General features: G+C 42.9%; 1 protein-coding gene across 2 annotated transcripts; it reads right to left on the reverse strand.

Moving 5' to 3' along the window:
- Window positions 1-6,966: 6,966 nt before the first annotated feature.
- Window positions 6,967-19,339, reverse strand: stxbp3 (syntaxin binding protein 3). 2 transcript variants are annotated; one of them, XM_080530758.1, is made up of 19 exons: window positions 19,285-19,339; window positions 18,280-18,329; window positions 17,652-17,733; window positions 17,450-17,526; window positions 17,240-17,312; window positions 16,936-17,036; window positions 15,217-15,362; window positions 14,724-14,817; window positions 13,636-13,760; window positions 12,739-12,837; window positions 12,559-12,616; window positions 12,382-12,447; window positions 11,923-12,003; window positions 11,633-11,768; window positions 10,995-11,101; window positions 10,551-10,652; window positions 8,557-8,642; window positions 7,964-8,112; window positions 6,967-7,579 (listed from the first exon to the last, which is right to left on the reverse strand). In XM_080530758.1, exons 1-19 carry the CDS (start codon window positions 19,328-19,330, stop codon window positions 7,473-7,475), a joined length of 1,785 nt encoding a protein of 594 aa, XP_080386884.1. In that variant the 5' UTR covers window positions 19,331-19,339; the 3' UTR covers window positions 6,967-7,472. The 2 variants fall into 2 exon arrangements, with proteins under 2 accessions (XP_080386884.1, XP_080386885.1); XM_080530759.1 differs by lacking the exons at window positions 18,280-18,329; window positions 19,285-19,339 and having other exon boundaries at window positions 17,648-17,721.
- Window positions 19,340-21,508: the final 2,169 nt, after the last annotated feature.

A 21,508-nucleotide genomic window follows, 5' to 3' on the forward strand; every position in this document is an offset into this window, starting at 1 on the left:
GCGTTAATTGCGTCAGTCTGCCGAGTTAAGAGGCACGTAAATACGCTTTTACTTTAGTTCGCAGCCTGTTGACACAAGTTATTTAGACTGAAAAGAAAACTTGACTTGAAGTTTAGCATGTTTACCATGTGACCCAAGTGGCAACAACTACTTTCTAAGCATGGGCTCGCGCGGCTGGCGTTCGACTCGATGTTAATGATAACAAAGCTTACCTCACAATTAAGTATTCTTAAATGATGTGCACCAAATCCGAAATGAAGTTAAAATGGTTTAATTATTTACATTGAATAAACAGTGACTTACTTTCTCCAGTCGCGGTCGCCCCACCTGGGAGAACTTCGCCAGAAACTATCCAATAGTGCCAAGAGAGATTCAAGCGAACCACGCCTCAGAGTAACGACCTATGCTCGACCAATGACCAATCATGACGTTAGAATTATACGGTTCTATCTCCATTTTTGTCAAAATTGAGTTTTTTACATCATCTGATCCATTAGGTGTTTATTATTATTATTATTAAAATGTTGACATTTTTGAGTTAGTAATTAATAAAATACAAAGGTTCCATCTCACAAAACATAATGGAATGTCAAAACTTTGACGCTCAATATCTCTGAACTACCCTAAACGGAGATAGAACCTTATAATTCTAAGCTCACGCAATGACGTCCAAGTAGATCGACATAACGCGATACATCATATCAGAGTTTGCTCAAGTTATTTTGTAACAAGTTTGGTTTACTTTAGAATACAGTGAGCGCTCTCTACCGGTGTAGTTGAACAATTTGAGTTGTCGCACAACCTCTGGATTACGAACTAATTCTTCAATGAAATCACCATATACAACATGATATAACATTAGTATTGTGCTTGTTTTGAGTAGTCACGCTTGCAGCAGCAAACGTTTCACGAAGCTACATCAAGCTTTATGTTTATTGTTAATTGTTTCGCCGAAAAATACTTTTGTGAACAGGATGGATAGGCAAGCATCCACGTGGTTCTATTTCTCTGTACCTACCAGAAACAATTGTGTCGAAGTCTGCCCTCTGTAGGCACATATGTGCATTACAACACAGCTAACTAATAACAGGACAATAAACCCTACACCTTCGTCCCAATTCACCTCATATAGCCCATATTATAGCACACATTACTATAAATTGCAGATTTATAGTTGGGAAATGTGCTGCCATGTTAGTAACGTAGGTAAAGGGGCGAGTCAGGTAAGCCACGGTGTCTACTCTTGCGAATGTTTTATTTATAAACGAAGTGTACGCTGCTGTTTTGTCACCTTCTCTTAACCCTGATGTCGACGCCCTCTAATCCAGTTCAAATCTAGCCAGAACATTTCCCACATCTGTGAACAGGGATGAAGGACGAAACGATAGTTTACGTTTACGACAGACACACAACAGTATGTCTTCCAGTGGGAAAACCAGCGCTGATTGATCTAAGTATTTTGCTCATTGTCAATCGTCCCCTCAATAATGCTAGTTTAGTTGTCATTTCTTGGTTTTATTATGTATGCCGTCGGCTTTATTTTTATGGTCGAGCCAACAATGGCGTTGACGTGCCATATACCGGTAATGGGCAGAATAACCCTTCACACCAGAGGAGCTAGGGCTGCTAGGCCTTCAATGGTTTTTCTCATGGCTCCGAATCGAACGAGGGTCAAGATTTTCTCCAAACGGAGCCATGGAAAACCCTAACCCTAACCCTAAATGAGTAATGAATTGGGACGCCACTACGGCTACACGTGAACGCGCAAAACGGAGATTAGGGGTGAAAACGGAGCCGGAGTGGTGAATTGGGATTTCACCCTCAGTGTCTCTCTCTCTCTCTCTCTCTCTCTCTCTCTCTCTCTCTCTCTCTCTCTCTCTCTCTCTCTCTCTCTCTCTCTCTCTCTCTCTCTCTCTCTCTCTCTCTCTCTCTCTCTCTTGGTTTTAGCAGATCCTGTCTACAGTATGTTCAGCTCATCACTGTCAAGCCTCCAATTTAATAGCCTCTGAGTGGACTACGGTACGGTGGAGTGGAGATACTGGGGCCTGCGAGACATAGACATGACTTTTCCATTAATTGTGGAGGTTAGTGGAGGTTAGTGGAGGTTAGTGGAGGTTTGTGGAGGTTAGTGGAGGTTAGTGGAGGCCTGTGGAGGTTAGTGGAGGCCTGTGGAGGTTAGTGGAGGTTAGTGGAGGTCTGGGGAGGTTAGTGGAGGTTAGTGGAGGTCTGGGGAGGTTAGTGGAGGTTAGTGGAGGTTAGTGGAGGTCTGGGGAGGTTAGTGGAGGTTAGGGGAGGTTAGTGGAGGTTAGTGGAGGTTTGTGGAGGTTTGTGGAGGTTAGTGGAGGTTAGTGGAGGTTTGTGGAGGCCTGTGGAGGTTAGTGGAGGCCTGTGGAGGTTAGTGGAGGTTAGTGGAGGTCTGGGGAGGTTAGTGGAGGTTAGTGGAGGTCTGGGGAGGTTAGTGGAGGTTAGTGGAGGTTAGTGGAGGTTAGTGGAGGCCTGTGGAGGTTAGGGGAGATTAGTGGAGGTTTGTGGAGGTTAGTGGAGGTTAGTGGAGGTTTGTGGAGGTTTGTGGAGGTTAGTGGAGGTTTGTGGAGGTTAGTGGAGGTTAGTGGAGGTTTGTGGAGGTTTGTGGAGGTTTGTGGAGGTTAGTGGAGGTTAGTGGAGGCCTGTGGAGGTTAGTGGAGGTTAGTGGAGGCCTGTGGAGGTTAGTGGAGGTTAGGGGAGGTTAGTAGAGGTTAGTGGAGGTTTGTGGAGGTTAGTGGAGGTTAGTGGAGGTTTGTGGAGGTTAGTGGAGGTTAGTGGAGGTTTGTGGAGGTTTGTGGAGGTTAGTGGAGGTTAGTGGAGGTTAGTGGAGGCCTGTGGAGATTAGTGGAGGTTTGTGGAGGTTAGGGGAGGTTAGTGGAGGCCTGTGGAGGTTAGTGGAGGTTAGGGGAGGTTAGTAGAGGTTTGTGGAGGTTAGTAGAGGTTAGTGGAGGTTATTGGAGGTTTGTGGAGGGATATAGCAGGTTGTCCTACCTTTGCCGAGAACCGGTTTCCGTATACTGGGGCTGTGTGTAAATAACCTCATATGCATCCAGATATTTTCCTTTATTTATCCTTTGTTAATCTCACTGAGATAAAAAAATAATAATGTAGATAGAGCCCAAGACAGCAGCAGCGGGGGAGAATTATGTTTCAGTACAAATCAAAGCGTAGACACATACATTAAACAGCACCATAAATAAAGATGCAGAAAATCGTAAAATGAGATATGGGAATATTTATTTTCATTTTCAATCGCATATGAAGCAGCAGCAGCAGCACCATGTGCTAAAACAATACTGAGGAGGTTGAGACGTCCTCGTCCTCTCTGGGAGTCTATTTCTCTTCTTTCTTTCTCTCTCTTATCTCCTCTGTCTCTTGGTTGAGGTCTCCTCTGAGTCTGAGTCTGAGTCTGAGGAACAGCTGCCGGCGTCGTCCCTGGTCCTCTTACCTCTACCGCTGGGCCTGGGTGCCGCCGTCATAGGGGCCCTGGCCACCCTCACAGGGGCCGACACGTGTGGGAGGGGAGTCGTCTGGGGCCTCATGGCGTCTCCTCCTTCTAATAATAATAATAATACATTTTATTTATAAATGCACTTTACATAGGAAATCTCAGAGTGCTACAATTAAACACAGGAAGATAAAGCAATACACATTTTCAATTAAAAGGCAAAAAAAAAGCTCTATTAAAAAGGTGGGTTTTAAGGCCTCGTTTAAAAGCATGGAGAGGACAGCAGACCTACCAGTAGAGAGACCAGTAGACAGGCCAGCAGAGTGTCCAGGAGGGAGACCAGCAGAGTGTCCACTAGGGAGACCAGCAGAGTGTCCAGAAGGGAGACCAGCAGAGTGTCCAGAAGGGAGACCAGCAGAGTGTCCTGTAGAGAGACCAGCTAAGTGTCCAGTAGAGACACCAGCAGAGTGTCCAGTAGGGAGACCAGCGGGACCACAAGCAGAAGGGCGACACAGGCCCAACAGTCTGGCCCGTATGCTTCCATCAGGGTCGTCCTCGTCTTCAGACAAGTCCTCGTCTTCAGAGGAGGAGAGGACGTAGCGAGGGTAGGGAGAGGGAGGGCGTGGAGGAGGGGCCCGAGGATGGGCGCCACCAGGGCGTCCAGGGGCATCGCCCTTCCCTTCCTCTTCCTCGGAGTCATCGTCGGAGGAGGAGGAGGAGGAGGGGACGTAGCGAGGGTAGGGAGAGGGAGGGCGTGGGAGGGCCCAGGAGCCGGCGTGGCGTGCCGAGTCATCGTCAGAGTCATCGTCAGAGTCATCGTCAGAGTCCGAGTCGTCATCGGACGCACAGGAGGAGCAGCTGTACTCCTCCTCCTCCTCCTCTTCGTCACCTCTGGTGCTGACGGCGACAGGATCGAGGTAGTCATCGACGTAGTCATCGACGTAGTCATCGTCGTCGTCAGGAGCGCTGTGCTCGCCGTCGCTGTCCAGGGTGGCGTGGCGTGCTGAGCCCAGCAGCATCCTCTGCAGCATCAGAGGGGTCGCGATGCCTCGAGGACGTCCAGCCAACATCCTGACGCCTGGAGGACGTCTAGCCCCCCGTACACCAAGCACCGCCAAAGGATTGTGTCGTCGTGTTTGTCTGCGGGCTGCTGGGACAAAATAGGACAACATTATAGTTATATAATGTAGCTAATATATATAATATAATATAACAGCACTTCCTAACTAGGCATACAGTACATTTTACAGTTCTTCTATCTAACCTTCCTTGGTACATACAAGTAGGCCTACTTGAAACAGACTCAAACATTCATTACAATCTTGGCCAGGGACCACAGATGAAAACGAGCCTCCTGGCTAAATCTGGCATATTTACACGCCTTGTGGTCATAGTTAATTATAGACTACTCAACAAATGACTTTCAAGTTGCATACACTTACCATAATATTCTTGTAATATTTGGGGTTGGTAATTGTGCTGAAAGTTCATATTTGTGTCCAGTTTTCTAATGCCAAACAGCTATTTCAGAGGAGACAATCAAGTCAAATGACAGTACTGTCCATCAATTTATGCATATATTTGAACATTTAGAATGTTGCTACACCAATACCTCTGATGTCACAATTAATACTGGAGTGAACAAAGCTGATGTTACTGTGGCAACAACAAACATTACCATTGTGGAACAGCAGTTTTTTTTTTAAAACAGCTTATTATTATTTTTTACTGTTTTTATTTGGGGTTTTCAATTTTATATAGAGGGCACAAACAAAACAATACAACGACAAGGACAATATTAAACATACAGTTTTGGTCGCATTTGCGAGTGAATATATTTCTGTGCGACTTGGAAATACATTCAATCGCACCAGTGCGACAAAAAAATAAAAAAAATAAAGCTGAACTGCTGTCATGCGCAGTCAATCTTATGTTCGTTAATAAGACCACAGCGCATCTAAACCAATGCAATCCTTTGAAAACAGAAGAAGAAAAAAACAGACACGTGACCCGCAAGCACAACAAGCGCATGTTTACATTTGAAAATCCTGTCAGAAAAAGACACGGTGCAGCCACAGCCCCCACAACAACTTTTTGATTTGTAGGTTTATTGTGTACTTTTTGCGGGAAGTTGTATAACATGTTCCAGTTGTTTTTACAACCAAACATCTACACTGGCCTGTATTTAGGGGTATATTGCCTGGGGTGTCAGCAGTCCACAACCCCCCATCCACTGTGTGGCCTAGTTGTCCTAACACACTGCCATACACATAGCATTACTGTAATTGATCTAACGCTTCCCTCTCTTTCTTTGAGACAGTGTAGCACACTAGGATTATTCAGACAAACCACTAGGACTATTAATATAGACAAACCACTAGGACTATTCATATAGACAAACCACTAGGACTATTCATATAGACAAACCACTAGGACTATTCATATAGACAAACCACTAGGACTATTCATATAGACAAACCACTAGGACTATTCATATAGACAAACCACTAGGACTATTCATATAGACAAACCACTAGGACTATTCATATAGACAAACCACTAGGACTATTCATATAGACAAACCACTAGGACTGTTCATATAGACAAATCACTAGGACTATTCATATAGATAAACCCTGGGTGGCGCACTAGGACTATTCACAACACTATAGACAAAAGAAGGGAAGTTGAAGAATGGAAGGTGTGTCCTACATCTGCTACCCCCCTCACACATATAAGATCTTTCCTTTGTAAAAACACAAGTGCAGAAATGTATCCCTTTAAACATTCAACACCAACAGTTATTAATGGGCAACATTTCTCAAGAAATGGTGTGAAACTTTATAATTAGAACTGTATTTAGAGAGAGAGAGAAATAGGCTGAAAGTAGGGCGGATTTGTTGTATTACATTACAGAAACCACATCATCTCCTCAGACAGAGTGGGGTGCTCCATTGTGTGTTTCCTCTGGTATGAGTACATCTCGTTCACCTGACACCCGTCGCAACGACGCCAAGTACCTCAGACAATAACCCTGCTGCTCCTATTGCCTTTCTATTGAACGGCTGCCATTGCCTCCTTTCACTGATGCAGAGTATCACATTACTGTTGTCCTGATGAGGCATTCTGATTAAGTGTTTGTTTATTGTCTTCACTCCAACAATAACTATTTCACACCTCCCCTATCTCTCAAGACCTCAGAGCTGAATAGTATTGTGGTGAATCATACTGTACTCACCACACAAAGTCCTCTCTTTAGTTCATTTGCAGTATCCAGTATAAGGAAACATTTGTTAGAAACTAAACTAAACCTCATACCTTGATAAACACTCTCTACATGTCTGATAATGTAGATATTAATGAGATCATCAGCTTTATACAATATCTATAGTAACAATCTCATCAAGTTAATCTACAACCCTAAAACACACCAGATGAGAAAAACAGACAACAATTGAACCACGTCATTAATTTATTTCATCATCAGTCGTTTAATACAAGAACAAGTAAATAATCTATGTTAAAAACACTCTGTTGAATATCATAATAAAGTGTAAATATAAACAGTAACAGAGATGAGAGGGTTTAGCTAGGCGACAGTGCATAAATATGTACATTAGCTCTACTTCTTTTCCATTCTATCTCTAGGCATTCCTTAAGAGGCTTTCCAACATGGAACATCATCAGGGGTTATAGAGGACACAAACGAAAACAAAAACAAAAACTGACACAGACAGGTACATCTGAGAAATCATAACAGCACTTAGAGGGGCAACATAAAAAAAAGGAAGAAAAAAATGCTCCAAGTTTGATCATAAAGCATTAATACAAATCTAAAATAATAATGAGTATAATATGAATTCCCTTCGGTCTTCCAATAAGGAAGTTGAGTGCTCTGTGCTCAGGGATGGGGAGGGTGAGGGATGGGGGAGGGTGAGGGATGGGGGAGGGTGAGGGATGGGGGAGGGTGAGGGATGGGGGAGGGTGAGGGATAGGGGCCTCAGGTGCTGGTTGTCTCCTCCACTATAGTAAAGGTCTCCATGGGGCCTTTGCTCAGTGCCTGGATGTCATGAAGGAGAACGCCAGGAGTCACGATGTGAGATGATCCTGGACAGTTGAATGAAAATCACAACAACATTAAAAAAAAAGAATAAAACGGAATAAAAGAAGTGTCTTTAAAAACACAAATACACTTTAGCGCAAAGGTCCCCTCGCTCAGCACTGCTCAGCTTAAAACATTTCCATGTCCTGTTTTACCATTTAAATCCAGTAGAGGGTATCAAGCACTAGTAGTAAGGGGCTGTAGTTAACAAAAAATCGTCAGTCTGCCCTATCTATCCTCTCTTCCTCCGTATCCCTCTTGACTTTTCCGGCGTCTCTAAAATGTAACAAAATATGGAAGAGGGGGAGGGATTCCGGGCAGACAATGGTTGGGGAAGAACCTGTACTGAAGCTGAACTATACAGCAGGGGGGAGGAGTTTGGTACCCACCGATGATGACCTCACAAGACTTGACAGCCTGAGTGACCTGGTAGGCACAGCGCATCTCAGAGTAGCTGATCCCTCCGATGACGAAGACGATGAGCCTGGCTGCGCTCCTACGCTCATCCTGAGAACTGGCCTTGTGCTTCTGACGGGCACTGGGAGAGGTTCGAACAAACGGAGGAGGGGAGGGGAGGGTCAGGGAGGAGGAGGAGGAGAGGTTGTGAGATTGGAGTAGAGGGGGAAAGTGAGAGTGGAGTGCCATTGAGAGAGATTGTATGGAACAAAATGACAGGAGGGCCCTTATCTAAATGACACAATAACATAATGTGGGCCATTTATTGTCACAATACAGAACACATGGGAGGGAGTCGTTACTTAGTTAGTCGTTGAATGAGTGGTATTTGAGTGCCATGGTCACTGCCTGGTCATAACCCCATCTCAACACCCATGCATTCATCAAGCAGACCTCAGCAACCTCTCTGGAATAGAATGAACGTTCACCCCCCCCTCCCTTACTAACCCCAGAGGACCTCACAGCCTCTCATTCAGACCACCACCAGCACCACCACCACCACCACAGTCCCCTCATATGAACCTACCTCACGGCCCCAGAGCCGTTCCAGGCAGCTGGACTCTCTGACTGGTGCGGCCATTCCTTGGTGTCCAGCTTGTTCTCTACAGCATCCTGAAAGCAAAACAGCAGACACATCCTTTATCAATACAGGCTGTAGTCTAAATCACGTGAGGCACAAAAGGCCCATTCACTTCTCCTGATAGTGGGTAGGTACCGTAGGTAGGTCGCAGGGTTGGGGGGTCAATTCCATTTCAATTGAGAACATTTAGGAAGCAAACAGAAATTCCAATTCCAATAAAACATTTCCTCCATGCTTTTTAACGAGGAAAATGTCGAATTGAAATTGGAATTTCAGTTAACTTCCACAATTGACTGAATTAAAATGGAATTGATCCCAAACCTGCTACTTGTACTACAGGTACTGTAGTCTATGGAACACTCACTCACTCACTAATTAAAAGGAATAGAGGAAATGTGGGTTAGGGTTACAGTTTACTTCCAGAATTGAAATGGAGAGCAGAGCCTATGTTCAACTAGTATATCTCTATTGCTTAGCCTTAGACCTGCAGCAGGGGAAGCTGGTGGAGGCAGAGATCTGAGGATTTCTTCCTCCAATTTCTGCCTCTACCAGCCTCCCCTGTCCTATATCTAGGCTAGGCGGGCAGTCTCTGGTGTCCAGTGATTTTCAACCCGAGGGAGCTTCAACTACACAAATAACACCGTATTGAATGAAGTTAAATTTGCATCTTAGAAGCTAGGGGGCATTTGTGTAATTCTATAATTCTGTAACTCTCAGTTGCCCTTTCCTTTCCGAGAAACACACTCAAGCCCTCAATGAACAAGAGCCTTCCTTCCCGGAGGTGGTCTTTTATTTGCTTTTTAAGGAGTGTTATAAGTTTACCGTCGTCAGTTCCTCAATAGAAACGCCTCTTCCGCATAAAAGTAAAAATGACATTGAGAACACAGTGTGCATGATTGCTCTTCACTTCACAATTAACCAACTCAACTCAAATAACCTAACTCAATATCAGCCCATTATTGTCTCTTTTATGTGGGGGCAATTATAACATAAAAGTAGGGGTGGCCGGGAGGGAGGTCAATTTAAAAACACTTTCATGATTTGTATAGCAGTCAACAAGTGGGTCATAGAACACTGAACAACACACAAGAGACAAGAAGAAGGTGGCGCTCCATTGAATCTGTGACACTAGTTGCATAGGTAGGACAACATAAAAGAGCATTGAATAACACCTCATATCTGATGCTGCCTTCCAGACGACCTGAATCCGATAACCTCTTTTATGGCGCCTATAGAGGGCTGGTTCTTGTTTCACATGGATGCCATTGAGGGAGTGAAGTAGCAGTGACCAAGATCAGGAATGTGGAATAGCATTTCTCAACCCTCCTCTCCTTTATGGTACCCCTAACCCCTTCTTCTCTAGACCCCCTAACCCCTTCCTCTCTAGAACCCCTAACCCCTTCTTCTCTAGAACCCCTTCCTCTCTAGAACCCCTAACCCCTTCTTCTCTAGAACCCCTTCCTCTCTAGAACCCCTAACCCCTTCCTCTCTAGAACCCCTAACCCCTTCTTCTCTAGAACCCCTTCCTCTCTAGAACCCCATCTTCTCTAGAACCCCTAAAACTCCTTCTCCTCTAGAACCCCTAAACCCTTCCTCTCTAGAACCCCTAAAACTCCTTCTTCTCTAGAACCCCTAACCCCTTCCTCTCCGGTAACCCTAACCCCTTCTTCTTTAGACCCACCCAATATCTGAGCCGCCACCGACCCACTGCTACCCCAAACCCTCATCCTTTCCCTCTGCTCCCCAAACCACAAATGGACCCCTCAGACATTGCCCAGCCCTTCCTCGTTCAAGGCATATCTGTCACCCGATACACCTAGTTCTTTATCCCCATGGTGCTCCGGTGGTGGTGACTCCCAGACACTTGGGGGTTGACTGACAAAGTGCCCTACAACAACAAACGGACCAATTAGTGATCATAGCGATCCGCTCCGACAGACCTCCATCACGTCTTTGATGACAGGTATCCATCGGGAAAGGTTGTAAGTCTCTTCATCTGTGCGGTCCCTCCGAGACGGCTTCCGAGGTGTAAACATGCTCGGCTGGTGGGAAAGAACGAAAACTATTATGGGTGCGTTCCAGTTTGAGGTAATATGAGACGAAAATAGGAGATGTATGAGAAAGAAAAAGTAGCACAACCAGAGTTCTCTGATCAGTGAGGTTATTGAGGTCAGACTGTATGTTCATCACAACATGAATACATTTTCTCAAACCGATGCCACAATCCTAGTCTAAATGACCTAGGACGCTTTACAGATGCGCACATCCAAACTCTCCGCTAACTATTCTTCACAATATGAAGGGCTGCTTAAGGGTGGTATAACCCACAATTTGAACTACACTGCAGCAATCTAGTAAACTGTGGTCTTTAACTTCTCACTCACCGAAGATATGATGGGGACTCCCAGTTCTTTCCAGTTCACAATAAACTCTTTGTCATCCTCAATCTTCACATGCTGGATGAGTTTGTTCAAGTTCTCCTCGGTCGTCCCTGTACCAAAGATTTCAAAAAGGACATTTGACCACAAACTTCCCCCCCAAGGCAAACGAGAAGACACACACTGCTGAAAGAGGATTCCTATAGCTACAATGACACTTCACTAGAGGGGCACAAACATAATCCCTTCTTTTCTTTTCTTTTTTGTCTTTTACAGGAATGCATGAAACTTATAAAAGGGCATAAACTTCGGTTGACATTCACGTCTCTTATAAATTATACACTTGAATTTTTAATGTATGGTAATAGTTGCCACATCAGGGGAGGTAAATAAATAAATAAAGGATTAAAAAACTATGTTAAGCAATGTTATCTGACAACATTTTAATTATATCTGCCAATGTTCAAAGCTGATCTATCCTCTTAATAATATATATATTTGCCATGTGAGAGAAAGTTGCAGACCATACGGCCAGGTCTTACTACGGACTAACTAACTATCTTCAGTGTAAACGATGATTGTGAGACAGTAAAACAAGTATATCTAAAACCGTTGCCGTGGGAGAGAGTATCAGTCACCCCCACCGTTGAGGCTGAAGATGTAGAGGAGCACGGCTCTGATCTTGTCGTAGGTGCTGTATGGGTGCAGCAGCACAGGGAGCAGCGTCCTCATAGGGTCCTTCACCTTCTGACCGTCCACATCAGACCCTACTGCCAGGTCCTACACAACATAAACGACAAGTCATGTGTTGTATGTGAGTGAGTGTGTGTGTGTGTGTGTGTGTGTGTGTGTGTATGTGAGTGACTCTTTAACAGTCTGTGCCATATATTTAGGGCAGGTAACAAAGAGTGGGACAATAATGTTTTCTGTCTACCTGCTCAGCTTTGCACAGTTTCTCCACATTTTTCTGAAAGTGGTTCATGCAGTCTTCAGTCAGATTCAGATGAACGGTTTTCTGTGGGTCACAGAGAGACAAGGCTGAGAATAATGGTCTAGACAGGACAACATCCAAGTACTAGGGGCATAGGAGGGGTCAAAAACCTCCATATTAGATTATAAATAACCAAAAGCAACATATACAGGTCTGAATCAATTCGCTTATAGATGTGGAGATTTTTGTGCAGTGAACACCTATTTTTCCTGATATTAAGCTCCTTTTGAGAATATACATTTATGAGAAAATAAATATTCACGTGTCAATAGTTTCTCGGTATAAAGCAGTGGGGGGATTTCCACAGTATTGTTCCCATGGATACTGGGTGGAGGCACCACATGATACTCGCCTTGGAGGCATCACACCCAACCAGACCAGACCTGGCCTGGCGTTCCCTACCTGAGCCACATGCTTGCGGAAGGATGGCATGTTCTTCATAAGCTGGGATAAGCCGCTTATTGATATCTGAAAAACAAAGACAACCATTATAGGTTGTAAGGAAGGGGGACATTAAAACCAAATGAAAGAGATCTGCAGTTTCAAAAATATGTGAGGAGATCCTTCAAAAATGTCTACCTTTCCATCTTGTTGCTTCCTGCTAGCGGCGATTTCCTTTAACAGTTTGGGAATTTGTCTAGAATAAAAACATTTAAAATAATGGGTTATGGAATATGTCCAGAACTAGAGCAATACATATTGATGATTTAGTCATTTGAGGTAAACATGCACATAATAAAAATGAACTAGGATACTTACTCGGCGACCTCAGCGATGTGCATGTGTCGTAGTCTGACCCACAGCTGGTCACTCTCATTCAGCAGGGCCTCCTTCTGAGAGCCATTTTTAGCTGTGTACCTGGACACACAAATAACATTTTTTTTAAACTTTTATTTATACAGGTAAAAACACATTGAGCCCCAAGGGCTCATTTTCAAGTGTGACCTGTTCACAGGCATACAACAACAACATCCACCACAAACAAATACAATACAAAACCTGGCCTACATAGTCTAAAACTAAACAAAAAACTACATAGTCTAAAACTAAAACTAGTCTAAAACAGTCTAGGATAGTCTAAAACTAAACTAAAACTACAAAACCTAAAACTAGACAGCTAAAGAGCTAGGGACAGGGAGGGGTCAGCAATGGGCAAAAGGGAGGGTCAACTCAATTGCAAGAACAAATCATAGACTCGCACTGTATGTCTCTCAGCAAGAGCTTGAAACTGGAAAGAGGGATCAGATGAGACAGTTTCAGACTCTGCTGTAAAGAATTCCAAGAGGAAGGGGCTGCAAATGAGAACGCCCTCTTGCCTTTCATGGTCCGGACCAAGGGGATGGAGTATGTGATGATGTCCTGTGTGCGAAGGCCGTAGAACATGAACAATGTTTACCTACATGAGCTGGCATTTGAGGGTCAAAGACAGTTACTTCCTCTGACTAGCTACAGTCTATATGTTCCCTCTTTATTTATTTCACACCAACAGACCTGGGTCAAATGGTATTTGATATATATATACTTTCAAATACTTTGAGCGTTTCCATGAGCCTGCCTGGAGTGCCAGATGTTTTTGAAACTATTTCAAATACTATTTGAACGCAGGCCAGAAAGAGAAGAGGCCAGGTTAGAATATTGGGACACGGCTGGTCTTACTTGTAGGTGTCGTTCTTGATGGGGATGAGGTCATAGGCCATGGCCTGGTAAGTCAGTTCATGTAGGATGGGGGTCACGGGGTCAAAGCCTCGCTCCACTATGAGCAGCTGGGCCTGGGTCTTTCCCTGAGGTGGACAGAGCAAACGATACATGCTGCTGTGGTATCACTCACTCACACTTCATGGGCCCTATTATGCACTTCATAAGTCTTAAGCAATAAGACGAGGCGGTAGATCTAAACTTATGACGTGGAGGCGTGGTCAAGGCCACTTTGCTATTATGCGTGCGGTAGTGGGCGCCTAAAACCCGGCGCTAAGCAAAGAAATTAGTCATGGGTGTGTTTTGGGCGTCTTCTCAATCAACCCAATCAGCGTGCCAGGTGCCATTCCCTTTAAGAACCGGCTGCGTTGAGTCATTAGCGCTATGCTATTATGGAAGTCCTAAGAAGGAGGTCAGCGCGCTTCTCTGCCTCTCCCTTCTGAAATAAAGCATTTATACTGTGACCGTAATTGACGTCTTGCCGTGGAGCCACGTGCGTGTTCATGTGTGCCCACATGCATGCGCAAACCGCGGAGGCGCGCTCGTGTTTCAAAACGTGCATGAAGTCTAAACTTAAGAACTTTTCAAACCACTTCTTAGCGCTAGGAGCAAAGTCAGATCGCATAATAGCAGCGGCGCCTAGTGCACTTCATTAACATATGAACACTCCCACAATGAGTAATATATGCACGGGAGTATTACGTCTTATGTGTGGGCGCCTATCGACACCTGCATAATAGCAGTAGCGCGTATGAAGCGCATAATAAGGGTGGCGGTAGGTCTTAATTAAGACTTAAGATGGCAAGTTAAGAAGTGCATAATAGGGCCCCATGTCTTATACATATATGAAACATCTCCTTTAAATGGCATTGGCCCAAATAGTAACTGTAGATCTGCGCCCATAACTCTAACACGCACATGAATCAAGCATTGAAGTCAATGAGAGACACAGAGTTATGTGCATAGATCTGATTTCGGCCATTGTGCGTCTTGGCTACGTCCTTATTTGTTGTGTCAACACCCAGGGGAGATGCTTGGCATGCCCTCACCTTTTTCTTGCTGTTGTCGTCGAGCTCATAGTGACGGGCCAGCTTGTTATCCACCAACTCTGCTAGCTGTTTGGCATTATCCATTGTGGTGTCCCTGATAGGAACAAGGCATGAAGACACTTGACTTAGATCACATGACAGAGATATTTGATAGTAAAACTAACCAGGGGGGTTGATATATTTTTTCCATTATATCAAACAAAATATATAAACCGAAATTGTGACACAATGATAGTATTCTTTTGCAAGATTTTATCAATAAGACAAAACATCATATAAAACAGAACGATGACAAGTATGACAGTTATAATACTTATGGCAGGGACTGACTCTTTCCAAACAAGAAGCAAAATAGAAACAGAGTATGCACTTCTGTCAATGTTACACAATACAATACAAGGCCTCTGGTTGGTGTAACAGCTCCTCCAATAGGTGTCAGGTCCCATAGGTGCCAGTGTAAAGTGAGAAAGCAGAAGCTCTCCCTCTCACTCACTTCTTGTATCGAACCCCAGGGTACTCGTCCAACGTGGCACAGAGTGTAACGATCTGGTCGGCCAGAGTCTCCAGTGTCTTCCCTTTGTCCTGGCTGTGGGGGCTGTAGATACTCCGGAAGGCCCCTGGATTATCAAATGTGAACACCTGAGAGAGATACAGGATGAATGAACGTTTACCTAAAAGACAACACGAGGCACTGTGCTTCCAATCACTTGAGTCAACGAGTTAGCCCCAGTCTTATGTAAAGTACCGTATTTTCCGGACTATAAGTCGCACCCGAGTATAAGTCGCAGCAGGCCAAAAACGGGGCACGAAGAGGAAAAAACCACATATAAGTCGCACTGGACTATAAGTCGCATGGTTCAAGGGAACGGGCTTGGCGGAATCAGCGGGGAAAGAAGACCCTGTTGAGCTTGACTCTAGTCTGGCACTGTGAAGAGACATGAGAGGATTTGTAAGCCCAGGAAGGACATAATTCACGTTAAAACTTCTTCTGAAAGGTTAGAAATACTTAAATTATCGAGTGTAAAGCCAGGGCTAGCTAGCGCGTTGCTAACGAAGGTTAGCAAAATGGCGTCGCGGGAGCAAGCAAACAGGATGGAACAGCCTCTGAAAGGTAATAAATGACTTTAATATCGTGTATAACGTTCATAATAGCGTGTATAACGTTCATAATATAGTGCTTAATGTCCACATTGTCGAGTGTAACGACTATTTATCGTGTATAAGGCCATGACAAAGATAGCTTGGTGAAAAACGGAAGTAGTTAGGATGAAGGGCGGCCTACAAACAATGCAACATTGAACAGCCTCTGAAAGGTAATAAATGACTTTAATATCGAGTATAACGTTCATAATATCGTGTATAAGGTCCATAATATCATGTTTAATGTCCACATTGTCGTGTTTAATGTCCACATTGTCGAGTATAATGGCTATTCTATCGCGTATGTGGCGCTAGCGGAAGTAGCAAAATAGCCTCGCGGGGGTAACTTAGCAACATAGAACAGTCTCTGGAAGGAATAAATGACTTTAATATCGTTTATAACGTCCATAACATTGTGTATAAGGTCCATAACATCATGTTTAATGTCCACATTGTCGTGTTTAATGTCCACATTGTCAAGTATAATGGCTATTCTATCGTGTATGAGGCGCTAGCGGAAGTTACTCCTTGGTTCATGTCAGTCAGAGATTACAGTATGTCAGTTCATGTCAGTCAGAGATTATGAATTATTGATATATAAGTCGCACCTGACTATAAGTCGCAGGACCAGCCAAAGTATGAAAAAAACCGCGACTTATAGTCCGGAAAATACGGTATATAATTATGCCTCTAACAAAGGGGGACCCACCTGGGTCATGAGCAGAAGCAATAATAAGTGTCATAAAGACAATAAAGACCCGACTCAGTGCATGTCCTATCGCCCTATAAGCTTGTTGGGAGTGGAATTTAAGATCTTGACCTCCATAATAGCAAATTGGATGCAAAAACAACATAAATAAACATATAAAACCAGATCAGACAGGTTTTATTAATAATAGACAAGGAGCTGACAATATCAGAAGTACCCTCAACTTACAGGCAATTGCAGCCAAGAGAGATGCCATAGAGTCTAAGACTTAGACCTTAATGTGATCATAGAAAGGACAGTCAGTGTCTCTGTGGGAGAGAAGGCCAGAGAAAAGGAAAAGACAAAACAAGAAAAACAACTTACTTGTGACTCCTGGGGCAAAAAGGAAATGTTTATCTCCTTACAGACACGTATGTACTTTGCACAGTACAGTTTCATCTTGTTGAACAAGTCATCTGAACAATCTGGAGGAAAACACAAAATGTCTGGTAATGTGCATCAATTCAACACCATCTGAATTCATCAATATTCTGTACTGCACAGCAATAATAAAGACATTTGAATGAATATTACAATTAAGCCAGTAGTAGTAGACTTGTATTCTCACTAGTGAGTTAACATTTCAACTGATCAAACTGGGCTATTGCTTTTCTTTGAATATACTTACAGTCCGTAAAATAAACATATGCTCCTTTGTACTTGGGTTTAAGTTTGAAGTCAGCAATGAAGGCATCCACACACTGCAAGCACAGAATGACAGGTGGGATATAAAACCATTCACCACAAACACACACCCTAAGCATTAAATACTTTTATTTCCTTCCTGAATGAAAAAGTATCAAAAGTGATGCTGTGGAGGCATCCAACAATGTAAAACCTTTAATGTTGGGGTCATGAAGTAGACGGCCTTCATTTCTGGGACAGGCTCTCTGCTTTTGAAGAGGTCCTCCACAACTGACAGAAAATTATATATTAAAAAAGTATATCAATACCAACAAATAGTACAAGCCCATCCTAAGGGCTACAGATAGGCAAGGTTAAACAATTGACATTAAGTGAAAAATAAAACACTGACGTACTGGTGATCTGCTCGGCCATCAGATCGGACATTGTGCAACATGATGACAGAAGCTTGGTGGTGAATTGGTCCAGTATCAAAATCTGCAGAGGAAAATGCTTTGCCTTGAGGATGTCATTCAGTTCAGAACATTTGACATACTAATATCAATAAATATAATAATAATACAACTAGCCTACTACTAATAATAATAATTATTATATACATTATTTAAATGGCCCAAAAACGTGTATAGTGCTTTTTCTAAAACCCAAAGACGCTTTACAAAAAGAAAAACACAGAGAAAAACTAATAAAATAAATAAAAAATAAAATAAGAGAAAAACAGAGCGAAGCTAGAGAGACAAGACAAAGACACGCATACACAGCTACTTGCAAATGTATATTTTTGTAAACACTGGGTAAGGTGCTGTATTTCAGACTGATGCGAGCCTAGGGAGTACTATAGGACTGAGAGCAGTGCAAGAATGATTGAGTGGAGAAAATATTCCACCCACATTCTTGCACTTGATACATATTCTAGGATAAACCACCTCAAAACCTGAATTAAAAAAGGGAAAAGAGAAGAGCAAAGCTAATCAGAGATGTCCACTGTGATCCACTGGAGAGTTTGAGGGCAGTCAGTCCTACCTTCCATACTTCTGACTTCCGGCAATCTGCGATGATTGTGTCCTTTATTCCTATAGTTGAGAAATTATTACAGTTAGAAAAGACTAAAGTGAAACTTGTTGATCACAATCAGTTCTGAATAATTCATCTATAGGTAGCACCATGTGTCTGTCCCCTAAGTATAAGTCTACTATGGTCAATCCTTTATAACAGCACAGGAAAGGGAGATGCCTGGATAGGAATCCAGGTTCAGTATGGTGCCTAGCTCTGGGTTGGTCACTGAAGATATAATGTGTAAGAAATCACTCCTCGATCACCAGCTTGCTATCTCGCTTCTATTATGCCAATGGCTCGTCATTGCATTTAGCTACTCATTTAACTGCATAGTTAGTAATAGCACCTTTTAGTTTGGAGCTTAACTATTGAGCTTAGCTGCCATACCTCCCACAAATAAGGCAGGACATTTATCTAAACAATGACAGATGCGAAAGGCAACTACTGCCTGGAAGAGGGTCCCTAAATCTTGCTGCTTTATATTGACATCTGTTGAGGAAAGAGCAAGTAGTCAGCTAGCTAACAGATGCTTACTAGCACTAGTTTCTGTTTGGGATGTGACATTGATTGGTCACATTGGTATGTATATATCTATATCTATATATTATAGCTAACGTTGGCTAGCTTATACTAGGAGCTAGCTGGCTCTCTGCCGGGGCTAGTCAATCAATGATTAGCTAACAACCAATGTTTTGATTTGGCATTGTAAATTAATAAATGACAGGGCATAACACAGCATGTGTCCATCATGTACATTCAACGGGACATCAATGAAAGCAGTTATCTGACCACTTGTACAAGTACAAGGGAGTTTACAAACTTCCGCATCAGAAAATAGTGTGATGGAACTTCTGGCTAACATTCAAATTGTCCAAGTCAAATGAGGCAAGTTAACTCTGCTGGCTTAACGTTTGAATTACCTAACAATAAACGAGCCCGTTACTTTAATTAAAACCTCCCAGGTTAACTTACTTTGCCAAACTATTCTTTTTAGCCCGTGATCTGCACCAGTTGCCATCTTGTTTTCTTTTTTTTTTTCTCAGGCGCTGCCCTTCTGTCCTCTACATTCTGCGTCATCAAATGTGAGACCGCTCTTCTGTAGTCCATAGAAGGAGAGTGTAGTTTCTGTGTTGACTGTAGTAGTCTTGTATGATTAACATTAATAGTAGGCTATTTAGCATAATTAGCCTGCATTGAAACTGTGTACAATTGTAGCTGTGTACAAGTGTACTTTCATATTTCCAAACAAGTGATGGATAACTTCATAAGCACACATTTGTAACATGAGAATTTTTGTTTTGATTTATTAGTTTGTTTGTTTAATGGAGCTAGTCATTGTAAATCTGTTTAAAATTTCCATTAGCCCCTTCAACTCAATATTTAAGTTTCCCTAACATATCTAGTTATAGAGTGACACCAGCACCTGCCTGCAGGTACATTGTCCTGCCTGTCAATGATTGGGTGACTTATCCCAGTGGGAGGGGACACATAAAGGTATTTCAGCCAACACAGCGAACAAATGTATAGAAGAAAAGAAACTAAAACATAACGTGAAGCCATTCTCAAAATCTGAGAGAAACTCCTGAGTGCAAGTGACAACAGCACAACAACAGCAAGGGATCCTTTTCAACAGAAAGACAGACAGAGAGAGAGAGAGAGAATGGGAGATCTAAAGTGGATGATGATGTTTGCCTTATTAGGTATAGGCTCTCAGGTAAGAAGGGTGAATAATGTTTTTTAATACTACATTAATTCTACTTGTGAGTATGTATGTATGTATGTATGTATGTATGTACGTACTGTATGTATGTATGTATGTTTGTATATCTGTATGTATGTATGTTAAGTAAAGTGTGTGTTTGTATACTGTATGTATGTGTGTATGTATGTATGTATGTATGTATGTATGTATGTATATATATGTTATATCTTTATGTATGTAATGTGTGTATGTTAAGTAAAGTGTGTGTTTCACAATTCTTTATGGTAATAAATGTGTTTTCTGTTTTCACTTTCAGAGTGCAGCTCAATCAGGTATTTTTCTTTTTACATAAAATAAAAACTATAATTGAAATGATTATTATTATTTACACCAAGTATTATGATGTATACAAGTGAATACAAAGGATCATACAATTCTGATTATACTATATTAATGATGCTGAGTTGTAGTGATTGTAATGGTATACTATTTTCTTAATTGATGCAGATTTGAAACAGTAATTCACTTTGGTGCTATCTCTCTCCTCAGATATCACAGCGTCTGTATTCTCGGTAACATCCCGGGGCGTGATCGTCCGCTGGACCAGATACCCAGGGGCTGCTTCATACAAGGTTACAGTAACACAGAAGAACTCGCACACTGAGCCCCCCGCCTTCGCCCAGTTTAGTGCCAACACTGTCATGGGCTCTGTCAACTACCTGACCCCCAACATCCCGTACACCATCCAAGTGGAGGCTATAGATGGACACATGGCTGTGTTGAGTCAGGTTGAAATTGAAACAGAGACTTGTAAGTATCTACACATAGGATCATAGAGAATAGGGTTTGAATTAGCCCTCCAAAAGAAATCAGCTCCCACCCCTCCTCCTTAAGAACTGAAATGTCAATGTGAGTAGTGGGCCTCCCAAAATATTTCAAAGTGATCTTTGTCGGGCCCACCAAAGAGTCAGTGTGTGATTTGAAACCCTGATAGATGGATGTGAAACTGCTGCTTGATCTCCCTTAATATAATAGAGTAGGTGTCATTTCCACTTAGCGTTGATCTATCATCAGCTTAGTTTCTCTCTCTGAAAGATATTTTAGGATTGGAAGAGATTAGGCCCTTTTTTGAGGGGGATCTTTTGTAGTAAGTTCTTTTTTTGTAGTAAGTATTATTGTGGTGTGAAGTTCAATGATGACATCTCTCTTCTATGTAGCTCCTGAGATGCCCACAATCAACATGGCAACATCGAAGCAGAGCGATAGCATAACAGTTACGTTTACCACGGTGACCGGAGCCACCTCCTACATCCTGCGTACCGAGACTGCGGATGGATCCGTATTCTCCGAGACCGAGGTGTCCTCTTCCCCTGGGACGGTGTCCAACCTCCAGCCTTACACTGACTACATACTCAGTGTCTTGTCTGTCAACAGCGGAGGAAGGAGCCAGCCTTCTCGCCCTGTGGATGCGACGACAGGTATTGTCCCTCACAT

This window comes from Nansenia antarctica (genome assembly GCF_963989245.1).
Source record: "Nansenia antarctica genome assembly, chromosome: 1".
Taxonomy (NCBI): domain Eukaryota; kingdom Metazoa; phylum Chordata; class Actinopteri; order Argentiniformes; family Microstomatidae; genus Nansenia; species Nansenia antarctica.